Raw genomic sequence first — 22955 nt, forward strand, 5'->3', positions numbered from 1 at the left:
CAATGTGTCCATGGAGGTCTGATCAACGTGTCCATGGAGGTCTGATCAATGTGTCCATGGAGGTCTGGTCAACGTGTTCATGGAGGTCTGGTCAATGTGTCCATGGAGGTCTGGTCAACGTGTCCATGGAGGTCTCGTCAATGTGCCCATGGAGGTCTGATCAATGTGTCCATGGAGGTCTGGTCAACATGTCCACTGAGATCTATCAAAATGTTTATGAAGGCACAGTCAAGGCATCCATCGTGGTCTACCTAACATGTCTGTGGAGGTCTAATGAGGTCTACCCCCTGTGCCCATGCAGGATTGGTCGTCACATTGTTGGGGCCTACGCAACAAGGACGCGGAGGTCTGGTCACTGCAGCCCTTGGGACTGGGTCAAGATGTTCATGGAGGTGTAGATGATGCAGTCAGGTCCATGGGGGGGCTGGTAAGCCACCAAGTCCACGGAGGTGACATTGAACCATGCCAGGAACAGCTGGAGTGTGGCCACTGCCACCGCATCCAAGAAACTGGCACTGCTGGCACCCGACACCGCCACTCCTCTATCACCCGTGTCCCCTGAGCCACCCCCTGTGTCGCCCAGGGCACTTCCACCCACGGTGCTACCAGCCCATGTGTCACCCAGGGCCACCCCCGGGTCAGCCAGGGCGCTGCCACCCCCTTGTGTCACCCAGGGCACTGCCACCCACAGTGCTGCCACTCCATGTGTCAACCAGGGCCACCTACCATGTCACCCAGGGCACTGCCACCTCTTGTGTCACCCAGGGCCACCCCAGACACAGCGCTCCCAGGGCTGTGAGGACATCTGGGAGGGGACAGGGAACATGGATGGGGGGGTGGCATGTCCCCTCCCTGTAAGCTGGCAGGGGGGCCAAGAGGTCCTGGGTGGCCCTGGCAGTGGGTGGCAGGCCCAGGCTGGCTCTGCCTGGGCCCGCAGGGTAATTAGGTAATTAGTGCTAATTACACCACGGAGATGGGAGCTGAGGAACTGGGAGAACTGGTTGGACCCAGCCCCAGCCCCCAGCACTGCGCTAACGTCATCGCCCCCCCCATCTCCATGGGGCTCTGGGGCCCCTCATGTCCTCTCCCATGGGGTCCCCCCATGTCCTCGCTTGTGCCCTCGTGTCCCCTTCCGTGTCCCCACGTCCCCTCATGTCCCCTCGTGTTTCTCCATGTCACCTCTTATGCCCTTGTGTGCCCCACGTCCCCTCATGTGCCCCCCACCCCCCAAGTCCCCTCGTGGGCTCCTGGTCCCCCACATCCGGCCATGTCCCTTCATGTAGCACCTACGTCCCCTCATGTCCCACCACGTCCCCTCATGTGCCTCTGTCCCTATCGTGTTGTTCCCCTGTCCCCTCATGACCCCCCATGTGCCCTCGTGTCCCTTCAAGGTCCCCCATGTCCCCTCATGTCCCCCTCATGCGTCCCTGTGTCCCCTCTTGTGCTACCCTGTCCCCTCATGTCCTCCCCTGTCCCCTTGGGTCTCCCATGTCTCCTCGTGACCCCCCATATGCCCCCATCTTCCCTCATGGGCCCCCACGTCCTCCCATGTCCCCTCATGTCTCCTCATGCTCTCACGTCCCCCAGCGTGCCCCCGTGTCCCCTCGTGTGTCCCATGTCCCCTCATGAGCTCCCTGTCCCCTCATGTGCCCCGTGTCCCCTCACATGTCCCCATGTCCCTTCATGTCCCCTTGGGTACCTCATGTCACCTCCCCATGAGCTCTCCTCTCCCCTCATGTGTCCCCTGTCCCCACCCAGGACCTCTGTTCCCCTTGGGATCCCTCGTGTCACCTTGCCAAGTCCCCGTGTCACCTTGCCAAGTCCCCCCGTCCCCTCATGTCCCCGGGGTATCAGGGATCCTCATGGATGGGATCTCTGTGGACCTTCATGGCCGAGGATGTCTATAGAGCAGATCCCCCATGGATGGGATCCCCGTGGATGGGATCTCTGTGGACCAGATCTCGACGGCTGATGGTGTCAATAGGGTGGATCCCCATAGACTGGATCCCCAAGGATGGGGGATCCCCGTGGTTTGAAGCTTTGCGGAATTGGCCTCCGTGGCCCAGGATCACCATGTCCTATCCCTTCACGGGTGGCATCTCCATGGACAGGATCCCAGTGGATGAGATCTCCACCCACCACATCTCTCTGTCAGGATCACCATGGCCCAGGTGCTCTGCAGCAGGGATCCCCATGGGTGGGATATCCACGGATGATCTCTGCAGCTGACCACTCCACGGACAGGATCTCCACAGACAGGATCCCTGTAGCTGAGATCTCCATGGACCAGGCCTCCATGGATGGGATTTCCATGGACCAGATCTCCATGGGATGGGATCTTAGTGGACCAGACCTCCATGGTCTGGGATCCTGGTGGACAGGATCCTGGTGGAGGGGATCTTTGTGGACTGGATCTCCATGGGAGGAGATCACCATGGATTAGCCTGGTGGATTAGGTCTCCATGGACCAAATCTCCATGGGATGGGATCTCCAGGGGATAGCATCCTGGTAAGTGAGATCTCCATGGGCAAGGCCTCCACACATGGGCTCCCCAAGGCCACAACCTCATCATTGAGGATCTTCACAGACCAGATCTCCATGGATCTGCTGGGACAGTTGCCCTTGCAGGAGCTCCAGCTTCACCTCCAGCTTTAGGACCAAACCCAGCCCCAGCCTTCCTCTTGCCACCAGCAGAGAGCGAGATCAGCATCTCCAAACCGTGATTCATCCCAACCCGGCCTTTCCTTTCGTTAGGACTCAGCTCCTGGGCTTCTCCGCCCTTAATTGCTCGTCAGGCGGTTAATTGCCTTGAGCTGCTCCCAACCTCATCTCCTCTCCCGGCCCTGCCGAAGGGGCCGTTGAAGAGGCACGGAGGTGCCTTCACGCCACCCCTGGACCTCCTGCACCCACATTGCAGCTCTGGTCCCACCAGCGTTGAGGATGACCAGGCTGGGGTGGCTTTAGAAGACCCATCGGTACCTAAAATCCTTGTGAGACCTGCAGGACATGCCGGAGCTCGAGCACGGCTCTCCCAGGGGAGGAGAACCCTCGGTGAAGATGGCTTGAACCTCCTGGAGAGAGATACTGGGGGCTGGCAACCGCTGCTGAGCTCAGCAGGAGCTTCGGGCCGTCCGCCCGCCCGGCGCCTAGCTCACGCCCCAGCACGCATGCGAAACCCGCCCCAGGAAGGGCCAGGAGACGCCGGGGTCCTCGGCTGCTGCCACCGCCCCGGGCGGAGATGCCCCAGGTGGCCCTGGGGACGGTGGGTGACACTGATTGCACCTGGGTCACCCTCTCTGGGCACGGGGTGGTCACCTCCCAGCTTGGAGACCCTCCAAGACCCCCATGCCGTTGGGGGGGGGGGAGCAAGGAAGGGGAGGTGACACAACTCCGGGGTTGGGGACAGTTGTCCAGGTGGGGGCACAAGTGGCACCCCCATCCCCGGTGGCCCCTTGACTCACCAGAAGAGACTCGCTGGGTTGGCAGCGGGACGTGGCCTCACCCATCGCTCACCCACATCTGCGGCGTTACTCATCGGGGACGTGCAACCGGCGCCGGGTGCCAAAGGAAGGTGGCACGTAGGTCCCTGGGGACCTCAGGTCCGGTGATGTCCTCCAGGGGCCGTGTCCCCCACCCTGGAGCCATGAGGGTCCCTCCTTGGAGGTGGCACCCCGGGCTTTGCACGTGCCAAGCCCCGTCCTTGCACACGCGTGGACACGTGCATGGGGGAGCGTGTGCACACGTGTGCGTGCAACGTGATGTCTACCTGGCTTTTAGCGTGCTTGCGTGTGTGATGAGGGCGGGCGGATAGATGGATGGAGGAGATGGATGGACAGGTGGAGGGATGGACAGAGGGATGGACAGAGGGATGGACAGATAGATGGAGGAATGGATGGAGGGATGGACAGAGGGATGGACAGATAGATGAAGGGACGGACAGAGGGACGGACAGAGGGATGGACAGAGGGATGGACAGATAGATGGAGGGATGGACGGAGGGATGAAGGGACGGACAGAGGGATGGACAGAGGGATGGACAGATAGATGGAGGGATGGATGGAGGGATGGATGGAGGGATGGACAGATAGATGAAGGGACGGACAGAGGGATGGACAGATAGATGGAGGGATGGACGGAGGGATGGACAGATAGATGGAGGGATGGACAGAGGGATGGACAGATAGATGGAGGGATGGATGGAGGGATGGACAGAGGGATGGTCAGATAGATGAAGGGATGGACAGAGGGATGGACAGATGGATGGAGGGATGGACGGAGGGATGGACAGAGGGATGGAGGGATGGACAGATAGATGGAGGGATGGACAGAGGGATGGAGGGATGGACAGAGGGATGGACAGAGGGATGGAGGGATGGACAGAGGGATGGAGGGATGGACAGAGGGATGGACAGATAGATGGAGGGATGGATGGAGGGATGGACAGATAGATGGAGGGATGGACAGAGGGATGGAGGGATGGACAGAGGGATGGACAGATAGATGGAGGGATGGATGGAGGGATGGACAGATAGATGGAGGGATGGACAGAGGGATGGACAGAGGGATGGTCAGAGGGATGGAGAGATGTACAGAGGGATGGACAGATAGATGGAGGGATAGATGGAGGGATGGATCGATAGATGGAGGGATGGATCGATAGACGGATGGATGGATGGATGGAAGGATAGATAGGAGGACAGATGGACAGACAGCTATCTAGCTCGTTGGAAAGACAGTCAGACAGAGAGACGGCTACACAGATGGACGGACAGATGGACAGAGATGGGCAGACAGACGTAGAGATGAAGGGACAGAGGTGTGAGTGGATAGAGCGGCCGATTGCAGATGGACGGACAGACGGGCTGATGGACAAACAGATGGAGAGATGGACGGATGGACAGATGGGACAGAGAGATGGACAGAGGGGCTGTTGGACAGACAGACTTGCAGTCAGATGGACAGATGGATGGACAGATGGATGGACAGAGGGAGGGATGGATGGATGGATGGATGGATGGGCAAATGGCCAGATAGATGGACAGATGGACTTACATTGGATGGACAGAGAGAAAGATGGATGGATGGAGGACAGACAGCTGGATGGACAGACTTACAGATGGCTGGCCAGACAGGTAGACCGTTGGGTGGACAGACGGACAGCCAGACTTACAGCGAGGTGCACAGGTGGACATGGAAATAGAGGGAGGGACAGGCAGGTGGGAGGACAGACAGACAGATGGATGGATAGATATCCAGAGAGACTTACAGTTGCTTGGACAGACAGACAGATGGCTGGGCAGATAGGGGCCGGGTCAGCACCCCGACAGCCCCGTCTTGCCCTGGGGGGGGGAAGGGAAACCCCCCCTCGACCCCTCCGCCGGGATGCAGGGAGGGGTGAGCTAGCCGGTCCGCCCGGGCAGGCTGTTTTTGGGACTCCTCACCCCCGTGTCCAGGGCGGCTCTGACAATGGGAGGAGCGGGCGTTTCCCCTTTGCCGAGGAGCCCGGCGGCGTTTCCTCTGGGACATCAAAGCCGTAATCACCCGCGGGGCCGGGGAGACACCCACAGGCCACGCTTGCCCCGCTGCCGTGTAGACCCGTCGCCCAACCGCTCTTGACTCACCCCGCCAGAGACACGGCCTACTTTTCACCCCGGGTATAAATATGCCCAAGCCACCGGCTCTCGGCTTCCCGACGCACTGAGTTGGCCCCGTCCTTCTCCTCCGGCAGGTGAGTCCATCCCCGTGGCCAGGACCGCGGATGTCCCTCCGAGGGATGGATGCTGCGGGGTGGCGTGGGAACCAGGCGTCCGGGGGTTCCCCAGCTCTTGGTGGGTGTTTCCCACAGGTCGGATCCATCCATCCCCACGCGCTCATCCCACGTGGTGGCTCTGTTTTGGATGGGTTTGGTGGGAACGCTCTCTGCATCCCAGTTTAGCCTGGGATCTCCCAATTTTACGGAGATCGGGAGGGAGGTGGTCCTTCCTGAGCTCGTGCAGGTGGGTTTGGTGCCACCAGAGAGCTGAACTCAACAGAAACAGGGTGGAGAAGGACTGAGACCACCCCAAGGTCTGTAAGGGTGAAGGTGCACCAAAACACCACCAGCATCTCGGTCACGTTGCCTCCATCCCCCACAGAAGGCAGAAGGACACCACTGAGGACCTTCCCCGTAGTCCCCACGTGGCACTGGCTGCTCTCCTGGGGCTGATCCGGTTTGGTTTCTCTGCCCCAGGAATGGCTCGTGACAGGCACGGGGCCTTTGGCTTCATCCCCATCTTCATCCTCGCAGCTGGACTGTTGGTGACCTCCCCACCGCCGGCGCGAGCTCAGGTGAAGGGCAACAAAAGCGATGAGCGTAAGTCAAAGCAGTGGCCGAGGAAGGGGGGAGATGGAGACACCGAGGGCGTTTCATGGGCACCTTGTAGGGGAATGTGTCCGGTGGGATGGGAGGGGATGGGATGGGACGAGGAGATGCCTTCTCTTGGCTCGTGGGAATCTTGCTGAGGGGAAGGTTTGGGTAAGGCCCTACAGTTTCGAAACCTGTTTCGGTTTCGAGCTGAGATAAAGCAACCTCCTTGACGTAGAGAAATAGCCCCAAAAGAGACGCAGAGGAAAATTCCCGCATCCCGTTGGAGGTGCCAGGATCCCCGGGATAACTTCTTTCCCTCCTCTGGTAGTTCGTACGGGGATTTCTGTTACAGCTGCAAAAAGAAGGAGACAAAAAGAGAGTCACCCAGGGTGAGGGAAAGAAAGGAGAGACTTAATCCCGACGGGAACAGCCCCTTCCTTTCTTCTGGCCTCCAAAATGATGCTCTGCCAAAGGAGAACCCGAATGGACGGGTCTCAGCTAGGGTGGAAAGAGGAGTCCCGTGATTTCTCACTGTTGGTTGCAAAGACCTCGGATCTGACCTGAGCTTGGTGCCTCTTAACCCAAATCCGTGTCTCCAGAGCTGAAGCGGAAAAGCCCAGGTCCCGCGGAGAAGAAACAAGGTCGTGTCCAGACACAATGGCTGGATAATTTGCCCCGTGACTGCCTAAGAACCGTTTTCTTGGGGGGCACGTTTATCATTTGGGATGGAGGCACCATCACCTTGGTTGGAGCTCCCTGGTTGCCAGTAGCCTCTGGAAATGCAAGGGATGGATTCTACCACAGGGCAGGAGCCACCATCTCGCATTGCCTACGTCTCCACTGATTGACCTTTGTTGATGGCCGCCCTTCCACTGTGGGAGCTCAGGGAAGCTGCTGAGATGCCTTCAAGGAGCTTGGTGGAATCTAAAGCCGCTGGTTGGTCTCTAAAGGCTCAAGGACGGCCTTTGGGATGACATGGGATGCTTCCCCGATGAGCATTTGCGGGAGGATGGTTCCCACCCTCCGACTTTGGCAGCGCTGCCAGGACCGGATAGTGGCAAATTCCAGGCGGCTTGAAATTTGGGCGTCTCCCATTGCCACCCGTCACAGGCTGTAATCCCCACCAGCACAAACCAGTCCCACCGGTAAATTCCAATGTCCCAACCTTCGGTGGAAGGCAATTGCAGATGTCAGGGAACCGGAGCCACCTTGGACCCGCTGCGTTCAATACAGCTCTTCGCCCAGGTGGTCAACGCTTGGAGTCACCACTTCTCCCCAAAATAGCCCAAAATATCCGGGATGGCCCAGACTGCAGCGGGGAGGACTCAGCCCCGTGAGGACATCTCAGAGAACGAGGCCTTGATATCTCCCATTTGAAAGTCCTACGGCATGTTTTTGGGGTGGGAGGGAGGTCTTTTTCTTAAAACCCCACTTTTTTTTTTGGCGTTGATTATCCTTTTTTTTTTTGTAAATCTCATCTCCTCCCACTTGGACACAACTCAGCATCAGGAGTCTTCTCCAGTGGCCTTGGCCAAGGTGCCACCTGAGGTTCCCAAAAGGCTTTGCCTGCATAGAGCTGTAGATGGAGACCAGGAGGGACGCCAGGAGCACGTCGCAAGGTTTTGGACTCTCGTTGTGTGGAGATCCAAGCGGAGTTCTGCGTGGTCACGGCCTCAAGATGGTCACGGCCTCAAGATGGTCACGGCCTCAAGATGGTCACCCTGCAAACCTCACTCATCAGAAGTATCCCAACAAGGGGAGGGGCACCTCATCTTGTAGACACCTGACATTGGATGGGGTGGGATTGCCTCTCAGAATGGTCCCTCCCTCTTTCCAAGGACCATCAACATTGGGCAACTCCAGCAGACACCCATCTGGCTGCAGCCACCTAAAGCGAAGGGAGATGCCTCCAGAGACCTGAAAGCCTGGGAGATCCATGTCAGAAGCAGGGGCTTCAAGTGGTGAGACCCTTTTTCTGTGACACCAAAGACCCCCAAACCAAGCTGGTGGCCCTCTCTCTTTCTTCTCAATCCACCTGATGGGACCAAGACATCTCAGCTCCAGAGCGACGTAAGGACTCACATTCCTGAGTGAACTCCTCTTATCATTTCTCCCTGTGTCAGGGCTTCTCCTGCTTGTGTTGATGCAACCATCTCCTACCCTGGCCCTAACTAGGAGTCCCGGGTACACGAGCCACACAGGAGGTAGGAGGCTTTTCGAGCTGGTCCTACAGGCTTTCTCACCAACCAAGGACGAAGAAATCAGCTCTTTTAGAGGTGCGTCATCTCCCTTTTGGAGTCCAATCTTGGGCTGGGAGGACTCTTAGAGGTGGAACGGATGCCCCTCCCAGAGGCACATGGCCAAACCGGCAGAGATAAGTGGCCCCTGGTGACTTCCTGACGCGCGGTGATTTCCAGGACAGCTCATTGGCACAACCCGGCATGACAGACCGGTCCCAGGGGTCTCCTTGTGGGAGCTCCCACCTCAGTCCTCTGCCTGGGATGGGTGGTCAGGTCGTGGAGTTATGGGCTCTATCAAATGGCACCAGGAGAAAACAGACCTTCAAGGATTGGTTCAGGATTTCAACTGGCCTCCAAATCATCTCTTCTTCCATCAAAAAAAAGCCCGGTGGGAGCCCAGTAGGCTGAGAGGTGACTCAGGAAATTAAAAAAGATCATTTTTAGGTTTTTAAGATGATTTTGACTGTTCTGATGGGTGTTTGAGGCTGAAAAAGAGAGACCTTTCCCTTTTCTCTTTCATGTCACCTTTCCAAAGACTCCCTTTTGCGCCGTTTCGCCGCCTTTTCAACCCAAAGCGGCAGGTTTCCGCGGAAGATGTCGCGGCTGTAGCCAGCCGCGCGAGACGTTGACGCTGCCCTTGGGCGCTCTGTGTTACAGAGGACGAGTCCCGTATCATCGGCGGGAGACCCTGCTCCATCAACCAGCGACCTTTCCAAGTTGCCCTCATCAAGAGGGGTCAGATCCTGTGTGGGGGAAGCTTGCTAAGTGACCAATGGGTCTTGACAGCCGCCCACTGCAGGCAGCCAATCAGGTAAGCTGGGTCCACGCCCATGTGCCCCATGGCTTCCCATGAGCCAACGTCTCCTTTCCCAGGACCCTTCGATGACCAAGGGTGAGAGGCGGGTCCTCCAGGTGTTAGCGCCCAGATGTTGGCACTTCCAGAGGATGACGCCTCCAAATGGTGGTATCCAGAGAGAGATGCCCCAGATGTTGGCATCTCCAGAGTTTGTTGCCTCCAGATGTGAACACCTTCAGGTTTTGGTGTCCGGAAGTTGAGTCTGATACCTCCAGAGATTGGTAGCTCCAGAAGCGGGTACCTCCAGCGGTATCCAGAGGTTGGTATGTCCAGATATTTGTACCCCAGATGTTACCTCCAGAGTCTGGTGTCCCACGGCCGGTAGCTCTAGATGTTGATGTTCTACGCATGGGTATCTCCAGGTGTTGGTGTCTGGGTGCTGGTACCTCTAGAGGGCAATGAAGGTACAGCCATGCTCCACATGGAGACTGGAGGATGTGGCCTTTGCAGGGTGACAACCTCCACCTAAGAACCCCGAAGGGAGCCAACCTCCCCCCACTTTGAGGTCCATCACCCCTTTTTTCCAGGTGATGACACTAAGTGGAGCAGGTCCCCCCACAGGCAAGTTTCTCCAGCTTCTCCTCAAGGTCCTGTGAGAGGAAGCTGGACCTTTTGGAGGGGAAATAGTGAAAAAAAAAAGGCAGAAGAAAAGTTGGCAAGAAGTTGGGCTCAGGGCAACGTCGCTGAGATGTTGCAGGTGGGACTCCTGGAGTCAGGAAAACGAAGTCAAGGAGTTGAAGTCAAGACACGCAACAGTTTCCCATGGAGATGGGAGATGCCCCCAAGGTACCTGAGCCATCAAAGAGCTCTTGGAGGAGAGCTGGCTCATGAATCCTCAAGGCATTAGCGCGTTCTCCTGCCCTCCTCCCCAAGGGAAATGGAATAAGGTGGTCCCACCACATCACCTTAACTCTGCCCTGTGGAGAAGCTTCAATGGACAGGTCTTGATCATCTCCTTGCCAGACAACCCTTGAGGCCAAGGGTTTATGTGTCTCCTCTGGAGGAACCAGCACTGATTTCTTGTCCTTCTTCCCCGGGCAGGGACGTCAGGGTGTTAATTGGGACGGACACGTTACGGGACGGGACGGGACAAGTGAGGTTGGTTTCAAGGATCCAGGTCCATCCGGCCTACAACCCCTACAAGAATGACAACGACTTCATGCTCCTGAAGCTGAACAAGCCCATTCAGTTCAACAACAACATCAAGAAGATCAGATTAGCCACGAGATGTCCCATAGAGGGGACGACATGCACCGTCTCTGGCTGGGGCACGACCCAGTCCCCTGGAGGTACCGGCTTGTGATGGAGACCTCGGTGGAAGAGGTGGGATGGGGGGAGGCAATTGGGCAGGGGAGTGGGCTCGCCAAGGAGGCCAGGTGGCCTCCTCAGCTGGGCAAGTGGGCTAAGGGCTTCCCTGATGTCACCTTAACTCTGCCCAACGAGCAGCTCCCCACAGAGAATGACTTCTAGTCGGGTTTTGCCTTCGGGGTTGGGTCTCCTTTGTGTTGACCTCCTCATCTCTGATGGAGGCATCTCCAGTTGTCCACCTCCCAAAGAATCCTACCGAAAGCGTAATGAGGTCTGCTCAGAATTAGGGGGCTGCCCCTTCTCACCGTCTCTCCCTCCATCCTCACCTTGTTCCGCAGCAAAGCTGCCCAAAGATTTGCAGTGTGCCACCATCGAGGTCTTTGGGAAGGAAAAGTGCGCCAGGGCGTACGGGAACGCCGTCACCCCCAACATGTTCTGCGCTGGCGTCCCCCAGGGGGGCATCGATTCCTGCCAGGTAAAGGCGGGGGGTGCGTGACGTCCCTTCAGCCACTTCCCAAGATGCTGTTGGGGGAAAAGGAGGGGCTTGGTGGGGCTTTGGGTTCAAACACAAGGTGAGACGGGTTCCATGGAACCCTTGGGTTCCTTCAACCCAAGCCATAAAAGCGGGGAAGGGCCACGGCACGTGGATGGGTCCACGCGAGGTCTGGGTTCCTCACAACTACCTCACGCTTGAGCCACGGAGCTGGGGATGGGCTCTGGCATGTGGACAAGCCCATGGAAGGTTTGGGTTCCTCCATTATCTCCAACCCAAGTTATTATCTCCAACCCAAGCCATTAAACCAGGGAATGACCACGGCACGTGGGTGGTTCACGCGAGGTCTGGGTTCTCCACAGCGACCTCATACTCCATCCACGGAGCTGGGGGTGGGCCCTGGCCCATGGCCAAGGCCATTCAAGGTTTGACTTCCTCCACCATTATCTCCAACCCAACCCATAAAACCTGGCAAGGGCCCCAACACGTGGATGGACCCATGCAAGGTTTGGGTTCCCACCAACGGAGCTGGGGATGGTTCACGGCACGTGGATGGACCCACGCGAGGTCTATCCCCCCCCCCTCCAAGTGAGACACCCCCCTCCACCGCCACCACGACCATGACCACCCCGTGCTCTTCTCCCCACAGGGTGACTCGGGGGGCCCGTTGGTGTGCAACGGGGTGCTGCAAGGCGTGGTCTCGTGGGGCATGGCCGTCTGCGGGCGCCGGGGACAACCCGGCGTCTACTCCAACGTCTGCCGAGCCGTGCCCTGGATTAGGAAATACATCGGGAGGCAGTGAGACCTCCAGCTCCACCACCTCCATCCTTCCCCCCTCCAGTGGACCTCCCCCACGAGGGACTTCACCCCCTTATTGGGGGGGGGGGGGGGGATGGGCGGGAGACCAAAATTTCCCAGAATGCACTTGGGAAACGATGAAATTTGGGGTGAAAAAAAATAAAGGAAAAGTGTGAAACCGGGGAGATGGAATCATGGAGGGGTTTGGGGGGGGGCTGGGGTCTCCAGGGCACCCCGGTGTGGGGCAGGGATGGGGGGACCCCCATCCCCTGAGACCTATCCCACTCGGAGGGGGTAACTGGATTTCGGGGGCAGTGGGAACTGGGGGCACTGGGAGCACTGGGGAGCGAGGGGCAGTGGGAATGGGGGGGAACTGGATTTGGGGGGCAGTGGGAATTGAGGGTAACTGGGTTTGGGTGGGATTTGGGGGCAGTGGGAACTGGGGGCACTGGGAGCACTGGGGAGTGGGGGGCAGTGGGAGATGAGGGGTAACTGGATTTGGGGGACAGGGGGAACTGGGGGAACTGGGAGCACTGGGGAGACGGGGGCAGTGGGAATTGGGGGAAACTGGATTTGGGTGGGATTCGGGGACAGGGGGAACTGGGAATACTGGGAGGACTGTGAAGGGGGGTCAGTGGGAGACGGCGTAACTGGATTGGGGGGCAGTGGGAACTGGGGGCACTGGGAGCACTGGGGAGTGGGGTCAGTGGGAGATGGGGGTAACTGGATTGGGGGGCAGTGGGAACTGGGGGCACTGGGAGCACTGGGGAGCGGGGTCAGTGGGAGATGGGGGTAACTGGATTTGGGGGGCAGTGGGAATGGGGAGGAACTGGATTTGGGGGATTTGGGGGCAGTGGGAACTGGGGGCACTGGGAGCACTGGGGAGTGGGGGCAGTGGGAGATGAGGGGTAACTGGGTTTAGGTGGGATTGGGGGGCAGTGGGAACTGGGGGCACTGGGAGCACTGGGAAGTAGGGGTCAGTGGGAGACGGGGTAACTGGATTTGGGGGACAGGGGGAACTGGGGGAACTGGGAGCACTGGGGAGACGGGGGGCAGTGGGAATTGGGGGAAACTGGATTTGGGTGGGATTCCGGGGCCGTGGGAACTGGGAATACTGGGAGGACTGTGAAGGGGGGTCAGTGGGAGACGGCGTAACTGGATTGGGGGGCAGTGGGAACTGGGGGCACTGGGAGCACTGGGGAGTGGGGTCAGTGGGAGATGGGGGTAACTGGATTGGGGGGCAGTGGGAACTGGGGGCACTGGGAGCACTGGGGAGTGGGGTCAGTGGGAGATGAGGGGTAACTGGATTGGGGGGCAGTGGGAACTGGGGACACTGGGAGCACTGGGGAGACGGGGGCAGTGGGAGATGGAGGGTAACTGGGTTTGGGTGGGATTCAGGGGCAGGGGAACTGGGAATACTGGCGAGGACTGTGAAGGGGGTCAGCGGGAGACAGCGTAACTGGATTTGGGGGACAGTGGGAACTGGGGGCACTGGGAGCACTGGGTTCGGGGTCAGTGGGAGATGGGGGTAACTGGATTTGGGGGGGCAGTGGGAATGGGGGGAACTAAATTTGGGGGGATTTGGGGGAGCAGTGGGAACTGGGGGCACTGGGAGCACTGGGGAGTGGGGTCAGTGGGAGATGGGGGTACCTGGATTTGGGGGGCAGTGGGAATGGGGGCACTGGGAGCACTGGAGTGGGGTCAGTGGGAGATGAGGGGTTTGGGGGAGCAGTGGGAACTGGGGGCACTGGGAGCACTGGGGAGTGGGGGCAGTGGGAGATGAGGGGTAACTGGGTTTGGGTGGGATTTCAGGGGCAGTGGGAACTGGGAATACTGGGAGCACTGGGAAGTAGGGGTCAGTGGGAGACAGCGTAACTGGATTTGGGGGACAGTGGGAACTGGGAGCACTGGGAGCACTGGGTTCGGGGTCAGTGGGAGATTGGGGGTAACGGGATTTGGGGGGGCAGTGGGAATTGGGGCAGAACTGGATTTGGGTGGATTTGGGGACCAGTGGGAACTGGGGCACTGGGAGCACTGGGGAGTGGGGCCAGTGAGAATGCAGGGGAACTGGATTTGGGGAGGCAGTGGGAACTGGGGGCACTGGGCGCACTGGGGAGCGGGTTCAGTGGGAGATGGGGGGTAACTGGATTCGGGGGGGGCAGTGGGTATTGGGGGCACTGGGAGCACTGGGGAGTGGGGGTCAGTGGGAGACGGGGGGTAACTGGATTTGGGCGGGCAGTGGGAACTGGGGGCACTGGGAGCACTGGGGAGTGGGGGGCAGTGGGAGATGAGGGGTAACTGGGTTTGGGTGGGGTTTGGGGGGCAGTGGGAACTGGGGTGCACTGGGAGCACTGGGAAGTAGGGGTCAGTGGGAGATGGGGGTAACTGGGTTTGGCGGGCAGTGGGAATGGGGGAGAACTGGATTTGGGGGGCAGGGGGAACTGGGAGCACTGGGAGCACTGGGGAGTGGCAATCAGTGGGAACTGGGGGAACTGGATTTGGCGGACAGGGAGAACTGGGAGCACTGGGAGGACTGGGGAGTGGTGGTCAGTGGGAGATGAGGGATAACTGGATTTGGGGGTGCAGTGGGAACTGGGGCCACTGGGAGCACTGGGAAGTAGGGGTCAGTGGGAGATGGGGGTAACTGGATTTGGGGGACAGGGGGAATTGGGGGAACTGGGAGCACTGGGGAGTGGGGGTCAGTGGGAGACGGGGGGTAACTGGATTTGGGGGGGGAACAACCATTTAATGAGCGCCCCGGATGGATTTTCCCTCGTTAGCGTTAACGAGAAACCCCCTCTCCATCCGCGAGGAGAGACGGGTTCCTCCTCCCCACCCCGCGCTGGGGAAAGGGACTAATTAATAAGACTAATTAATGGAGATAATTAATCCCCAGCCGAATCCCTGCACACCTACCGGTGCCAGGAGCTTTCTTCTCCCAAACTCTCGAGGCAGCTTCATCGGCCACCGCCCTAATTAATTACGCAATTAACTAATGAATTCGTTACACCAGTCAAGGAGCGCTCGTTAGGAGCCTCGTTGAAAGCCAACGTCACCCAGGGATGGGGGGCGGGGGGGGGGTCTGCACGGGGGACATGGTGACGTCGTGGAAGGTCCTTCGTGGGCATCTGGAGAGGGACAAGGAAGCCTCGTTAGGACTAATTAGTCTTCTAATTAGCTGAAGGCCTTGGGGAGGTCTGGAAGGGAGCTGCTCAACCTTTGAGCTGGCAGTGGTATTTTGGGGACTGTCCCCAGATGTCCCCAGATCTTGGGGTCCTCAAGGGACATCAGCGCCTTGGGGACAGATCCTCTTGTTCCTTAGGGTGGTAAGTTCATGAGAACCTCCTGGGACACCTGGGGCAGGGGAGGCAGGGGGACACCTTGGGGACACCCAAGGGACCGGTTGGCCAAGTGGTGACAACGTGTCCACCGGTGGCCATCACCATCAGAGGCATCCTGCTCCATGCCGGGGATGGGTGCCCACCATCACAGGTGGCATCTGACGTTGGAGATGGGGACAGGCGTCTGTCCCCATGGGTGGCATCTGCACCTGCGATGGGTGTCTGTCCCCGTTGGTGGCATCTGACCTTGGAGACAGGGACATGTGCCAACCTCCATGGGTGACATCTGCACCTGCCATGGGTCTCTGTCCCCGTTGGTGGCATCTGACCTTGGAGACAGGGACATGTGCCAACCTCCATGGGTGACATCTGCACCTGCCATGGGTCTCTGTCCCCGTTGGTGGCATCTGACCTTGGAGACAGGGACATGTGCCAACCTCCATGGGTGACATCTGCACCTGCCATGGGTCTCTGTCCCCGTTGGTGGCATCTGACCTTGGAGACAGGGACATGTGCCAACCTCCATGGGTGACATCTGCACCTGCCATGGGTGTCTGTCCCCTTTGGTGGCATCTGACCTTGGAGACGGGGACATGTGCCAACCTCCATGGGTGACATCTGCACCTGCCATGAGTCTCTGTCCCCGTTGGTGGCATCTGACCTTGGAGACGGGGACATGTGCCAACCTCCATGGGTGACATCTGCACCTGCCATGGGTGTCTGTCCCCCTTGGTGGCATCTGACCTTGGAGACGGGGACAGATGCCCATCTCCATGGGTGGCATCTCCCTGAGCTCCATGCCAGGCCTGTCCCCACCCCTGTCCCTTGTCCCCATCCCAGGGTCCCCAAGCGGAACCCGCTTGCCCGGAGCCACCTCGAGGTGCCCAAACCGGCCACCCCAGTTCTCGGCAGGACCCGGTGGGTGCTGAAGAAAGGAGGTGACAGATGAGGTGGCGATGACAACGCAACCGGGATGGGGACATGGGGTGGGGGTGCCTTCGGTGCGGACACAAGGACACGGCACTCGGTACCCAGAAGGCCGTGGGGCAGGGGGTGACCACGGCAGGGGGTGGCCTTGGTGGCACCCAGGGGCTACCAGGGTCCCCGCAAGGGTATCTGGGGACTCAAGTCGTGTCACCGAGGCCACGCCGGGCCACCCCGTGGGGGCGGAGGGACAGACGGAGGGCGGGGACGGGTGTCGGAGAGGGGAACCGCCCCGGTGGCCCCGAGGACCTTCCTCCTGATTTACGCCAGGAGGAGGCAACCCCGTTGACACCAGGGCAATCGGGTTCACTGGCCCCAGCTTCGAGGTCCCCTTAACTCTGCCCTGCCTTTGGGGGTCCCCCGGTTCTCCGTCCTTCTTCGGGGGGGGGTCCCCTTTTTGTCTGCGTTCCTTGGGGTCCCCTTAACTCTGCCCCCCCTTGGGGTCCCCCTAACTCTGCCCCCTATTTTAGGGTCCCCTTTACCCTGCCCCTGATTTGGGGTCCCCTTTACTCTGCCCCCCCCTTTGGGGTCCCCTTAACTCTGCCCCTCTTTTGGGGTCCCCTTTACTCTGCCCCTCTTTTGGGGTCCCCTTTACCCTGCCCCTGATTTGGGGTCCCCTTTACTCTGCCCCTCTTTTGGGGTCCCCTTTACTCTGCCCCCCCTTGGGGTCCCCTTAACTCTGCCCCCTATTTTAGGGTCCCATTAACTCTGCCCCCCTTTGGGGTCCCCTTTACTCTGCCCCTCTTTGGGGTCCCCTTTACTCTGCCCCTGATTTGGGGTCCCCTTAACTCTGCCCCTATTTTAGGGTCCCCTTTACCCTGCCCCTGATTTGGGGTCCCCTTTACTCTGCCCGTCTTTTGGGGTCCCCTTAACTCTGCCCCCCCTTGGGGTCCCCTTAACTCTGCCCCTGATTTAGGGTCCCCTTAACTCTGCCCCCTATTTTAGGGTCCCCTTAACTCTGCCCCCCTGGGGTCCCCTAACTCTGCCCCTGTTTTAGGGTCCCCTTTACCCTGCCCCTCTTTTAGGGTCCCCTTAACTCTGCCCCCCCCTCCCCACCATGGGTGGCCCCCGCCTCATCCCCGCCGGACGTGGGTGGGATCCGGCCCCGCGCACCCCACGGCGGGGCCCCGCCCTGTCATTAAGGGATTATGGGGGAGGGCGAAAGGGGAAACTGAGGCACGCTGGGGCTCGCCTGCCCTCACCCCTCCTTTGGGGTCTCCCCCCCCTCCCCCCCAAAGTTTAACCCCAGGAAGTTCATTACCTGGTGCTAATTGGGCTCCGCCCACTGAAGGAGGTGGGCGGGGCCTGAAGGAGGGGAAGCCCCTCCCCCCTGCTCCGGCGCTGCAGAGGATTGTGGGTAATTTGGGGCTGGCAAGTGGCCGGGGGCCATTTGGCCCCGGGTGCAACTGCCCGGAGGTGACGTGGCAGCGAGGAATGGGATGGCGCTGGGAAGCACTGGGATGAACTGGGAGGCACTGGGAAGCGCAATGGGACATACTGGGCTGTACTGGGACATGCTGGGAGGCACAAGGATGCAATGGGTGGCACTGGGAGGACCCAGGAGGAACTGGGTGGCACTGGGAAGCCCCAACGGGCACTGGGTTGAACTGGGAGGCACTAGGAGGTACTGGGAGGTACTGGGAGGCACTGGGAAGCCGTAGAAGGCAAAGGGAGGTACTGGGAGGCACTGGGAGTCCCTAGAAGACACTGGGAGGCACTGGGATGACCTAGAATGCACTGAAAGGCCCCACAAGACACTGGGAGGCACTGGGAGGCACTGGGATGCTCTAGGAAGCACCCGGAGGTACTGGGAGGCACTGGGAGGTCCCAGGAGTTCCTGGGAGGAGTGGGAGGTATGGGGATGTCCAGGAGGCTGCAGGGCACACTGGGAGGTCCCTGGAGATACTGGGAAGGCACTGGGAAGCACTGGGAGGCACTGGGATGCCCCAGGAGGCACTGGGAAGGCACTAGGATGGCTCAGGAGGCACTGGGAAGAACTGGGAGGCACTGGGAGGCACTGGGATGCCTCGAAAAGGCACTGAGAGGCACTAGGCTGCCCCGGGAGGCCCTGGGAAGGCACTGGGAAGTACTGGGAGGCACTGGGAAGCACTGGGATGCCCCAGGAGGCACTGGGAGGCACTGGGAGGCTCTGGGAGGCTCTGGGATGCCCCAGGAGGCACTGGGAGGCACTGGGAGGCCCCAGGAGGCACTGGGATGCCTCAGGAAGCACTGGGAGGCACTGGGAAGCACTGGGATGCCCCAGGAGGCACTGGGAGGCACTGGGAAGTACTGGGAGGCACTGGGAGGCACTGGGAGGCTCTGCGATGCCCCAGGATGCACTGGAAAGCACTGGGATGCCCCAGGAGGCACTGGGAGGCACTGGGAGGCTCTGGGATGCTCCTGGAGGCACTGGGAGGCCCTGGGAAGTACTGGGATGCCCCAGGAGGCACTGGGAGGCACTGGGAAGCACTGGGATGCCTCAGAAGGCACTGGGAAGCTCTGGGGTGTCCCAGGAGGCCCTGGGAAGTACTGGGAGGCACTGGGAGGCTCTGCAATGCCCCAGGACGTACTGGGAAACACTGGGATGCCCCAGGAGGCACTGGGAGGCTCTGGGAGGCTCTGTGATGCCCCAGGATGTACTGGGAAACACTGGGATGCCCCTGGAGGCCCTGGGAGGCCCTGGGAAGTACTGGGATGCCCCAGGAGGCACTGGGAGGCACTGGGAAGCACTGGGATGCCTCAGAAGGCACTGGGAGGCTCTGCGATGCCCCAGGATGTACTGGGAAACACTGGGATGTCCCAGGAGGCACTGGGAGGCTCTGGGAGGCTCTGTGATGCCCCAGGATGTACTGGGAAACACTGGGATGCTCCTGGAGGCCCTGGGAGGCCCTGGGAAGTACTGGGATGCCCCAGGAGGCACTGGGAGGCACTGGGAAGCACTGGGATGCCTCAGAAGGCACTGGGAGGCTCTGGGATGTCCCAGGAGGCCCTGGGAAGTACTGGGAGGCACTGGGAGGCTCTGCGATGCCCCAGGATGTACTGGGAAACACTGGGATGCCCCAGGAGACACTGGGAGGCTCTGGGATGCTCCTGGAGGCACTGGGAGGCCCTGGGAAGTACTGGGATGCCCCAGGAGGCACTGGGAAGCACTGGGATGCCTCAGAAGGCACTGGGAGGCTCTGGGATGTCCCAGGAGGCCCTGGGAAGTACTGGGAGGCACTGGGAGGCTCTGGTTGGCACCCGTGCTGCCCCGGGCCGGGGTGTGGCGGGAGGGTGAGACCGCCCCGACCGGCCCCGCTCCCTCCTGGGGTGGCCCCAGCCCAGGCGGGGCCCGACGGGGATTTAAGGGGCTGGGCCCGGCACCCCGCCACCCTCCTCTTCCTCCTGCCGCACACCCGCCGCCATGGAGCGCCTCCTGCCGCTGCTGCTCCTGGCCACCGGTGAGGGCACTGGGGGGCACTGGGAGGGCACTGGGGAGCACTAGAGGGTGCTGGGAGGGCACTGGGGGGCACTGGGAGGGCACTGGGGGCGCTAGGGGGCGCTAGGGGGCACTGGGAGGGCGCTGGGGGGCACTGGGAGGTGCTGGGAGGGAAGTGGGGGGCACTGGGAGGTGCTGGGGGGCACTGGCAGGGCACTGGGGAGTGCTAGGAGGTGCTGGGAAGGCACTGGGGAGCCCTGGGGAGGGCTGGGAGGGCACTGGGGGGCACTGGGAGGGCACTGGGGAGCACTAGGAGGTGCTGGGGGGCACTGGGTGGCACTAGGAGGTGCTGGGAGGGCACTGGGAGTGAAGTGGGAGCACTGGGAGGGCAGTGGGGAGCACTAGAGGGTGCTGGGAAGGCACTGGGGGGCACTGGGTGGCACTGGGAGTGAAGTGCGGGGCACTGGAAGGGAACTGGGAAGTGCTAAGGGGTGCTGGGAGGCCACTGGGAGACACTGGGAGGATACTGGGGAGCACTGGTCGGGCTGGGGAGAGAGTGGAAGGTGCTAGGAGGATACTGGGAGGCCCCAGGAGGCACTGAGAGGGCACTGGGGAGTACTGGGAAGGAGCTGGAGGTGAACTGGGGACACTGGGAGGCAGTGGGAGTGTACTGGTGTAGGTAAGAGGGAAAGAGAAGGTACTGGGGAACACTGCAAGGGGGGCACTGGGAAGAACTGGGAGCACTGGTGGAGTGTAGAAGGGAATGAGGAGGTTGCAGGGGGGTAATGGAGGGCACTGGGAAGGTACTGGGAAGGAGTTGGAGGTGAACTGGGAGCACACTGGTGGCATGTGGGAAGGAATGGGGAAGCACTGGGAGGCACCAGGGAGACACTGAGGGGTACTGGGAGGTGCTGAGGGTGTACTGGGAGAGAACTGGAAGGTGCTGAGGGTGTACTGGGAGGGAGCTGGGGGGAACTGGGGACACTGGGAGGCAACTGGAGGCTACTGGGAAGACTTGACAGGCAGCAGGAGGAAATGGCGTGACGCAGGGAGGCACTGGGGGCCACAGACGGGAAATGAGGCGGTGTTGGGAAAGAACTGGGAGGCACTGGGAGGGCACTGGGAGGGAGTGGGTGGGAAGCGGTGGGACACTGGGAGGGTGAGGGGGAGCTGGGAGGACACGGGGTGGTGCTGGGTGGCCAAGGGGACCCCCTAGGAGGGAACGGGGTGGGAACTGGGTGGGAACTGGGTGGGAACTGGGAGGCACTGGGAGGTAGGTGCTGAGCCCCGTCTCTGCTCCCGCAGCGGCCGTAGGGGACGAGAACCGGATCGTGGGGGGCCACAGCTGCCAGAAGAAGCGTCACCCCTACCAGGTGGTCCTCCTGGGCCCTCAGAAGAACATCCACTGCGGTGGGGTCCTCATCGGCAAATCGTGGGTGCTGACGGCCGCCCACTGCGACACCAAGAGGTGGGGTGGCCCCGGTGGGGTGGGGACAGGACCACACGTTGCAGGGGGTGGTGGGGTCTCCCCTTTGGCCACGGGCTACAGGGAGGAGCCATGGAGAGGTCCACCAGAAGCTGGAGGTGGCCCCGGTCATGGGAGGAGCTGGTTGGGATTCATCTCAATGTGGGTGGAGAACCTCAACCGTAGGGGTGGTCATCGTGGGGTTGTCTCTAGCTCAGGTCCTCCTCCCCACCCCCACAGCCTTCTGGGACCCGTTTCTTCCCATCAGCCGTGAAGCCAGTCAACCAGTTGGGACTGGGTGGCTAGCTGCTGGGCAGAGAGGAGGCCACCTCTACGGCCCAGCGTGACCATCCAGTTGGCTTCCCAATGCCACCATCCCATTGGCTTCCCCGTATGACCATCCTGTTGGCCTGGCCACCACAACCACCTAGTTGGGCTCCCAGAATGACCATCTAACTGGGTTGGCCACCACGACCATCCAGTTGGGCTCCCAGAATGACCATCTCATTGGGTTGGCCACCACAGCCATCCAGTTGGGCTCCCAGAATGACCATCTAACTGGGTTGGCCACCACAGCCATCCAGGTGGGCTCCCAGAATGACCATCTAACTGGGTTGGCCACCACAGCCATCCAGTTGGGCTCCCAGAATGACCATCTAACTGGGTTGGCCACCACAGCCATCCAGTTGGGCTCCCAGAATGACCATCTAACTGGGTTGGCCACCACAGCCATCCAGGTGGGCTCCCAGAATGACCATCTCATTGGGTTGGCCACCACAGCCATCCAGCTGCCTTCACCTGAGCATGGCCAAGAGGTTCTCAAACCCTATGTCTCCTATCTCCTGAGGTTCTGCAGGGTCATGCAGACATCTCCCCAAGAACCATGTGCTCCCTCTCTCCAGGAGAGGCTGGACCATGGGCACCACGTCAGGACCCATGATCCTCACTCTCCCATGGAGGTCTCCTCCCTTGGCCACCTGAGGCAACCTGGGGGGTGGCCACGTGGGGACGCTGGCCAAGAAGGACCTGAACTGCCCCCCAGATTTGGTGACTGATTATTGGGTCCGAAGAGAGGTCTCCTCCTCTCCCCATTCCCACCAGCTCTGTGGACTGGGACCTGGCCTGGACCGGAACAGGTTGGGTGGAGGGCGCAAACCAGTTTGAGGAGCCTGTGGCACTGGTGTGACTGGCCTGGGCAGGGGCACCCATGTGCTGAGCCCATGGGAGGACCACGGAGGCCACCGTCCCCGCATCGCAGGGGCTCAAGCCATCTCCTCGAGGTAGAACTGTGGACGTTCCTCCACGGTTTTGGTGGTCCGAGCTTCTCCTGGCCAAGTCCTGACGGACAGGGAGGATCTGCCAGAAAAATGGGGAAGAAAATCCAAATTTTAGGGTTCAGCTGGGTGCGGCGGGGACCTGGAGAGCGGCCAGGACGTCTGGGTCCTCAGGTTGGAGCCGGTTCTTCTTCAGCTTGGGTTGGACCAGGGAGGACTCGCTTTGCCTTGGCCGACTCTCTGGCTGACTTGCTGGGCGACTTTGGGCTCCGAGCCTCAGTTTCCCCATCTGGTTAAAGATATTAATGATAGGAGGAGAAGCCTTTTGCCCTACTTCCCAGGAGCTCCTCCCAACCTCCACCACGTGGACCTTCCCTGGCATGTGCCACGTCCACCGGGGAACCTCACCATGGTCTTTTCTCCACCCCCCC

At 60.4% G+C, this 22955-nt stretch overlaps 1 protein-coding gene across 1 annotated transcript in view; it reads left to right on the forward strand.

Moving 5' to 3' along the window:
- Positions 1-2212: 2212 nt before the first annotated feature.
- The window catches only part of LOC140644974 (transmembrane protease serine 9-like), a 37776-nt gene continuing 17033 nt past the window's right edge, over positions 2213-22955 (forward strand). Inside the window, exons 1-12 of the mRNA XM_072848163.1 lie at positions 2213-2360; positions 6231-6353; positions 6676-6736; positions 8186-8308; positions 8523-8623; positions 9245-9398; positions 10485-10732; positions 11090-11226; positions 11894-12042; positions 16224-16321; positions 19715-19807; positions 21091-21253. Of these exons, the coding sequence (XP_072704264.1) occupies positions 2213-2360; positions 6231-6353; positions 6676-6736; positions 8186-8308; positions 8523-8623; positions 9245-9398; positions 10485-10732; positions 11090-11226; positions 11894-12042; positions 16224-16321; positions 19715-19807; positions 21091-21253 (1598 nt within the window). The remainder of the gene's footprint in view (positions 2361-6230; positions 6354-6675; positions 6737-8185; positions 8309-8522; positions 8624-9244; positions 9399-10484; positions 10733-11089; positions 11227-11893; positions 12043-16223; positions 16322-19714; positions 19808-21090; positions 21254-22955) is intronic.

The sequence above is a fragment of the Ciconia boyciana genome, chromosome 30 (genome assembly GCF_034638445.1).
Source record: "Ciconia boyciana chromosome 30, ASM3463844v1, whole genome shotgun sequence".
Lineage (NCBI taxonomy): Eukaryota > Metazoa > Chordata > Aves > Ciconiiformes > Ciconiidae > Ciconia > Ciconia boyciana.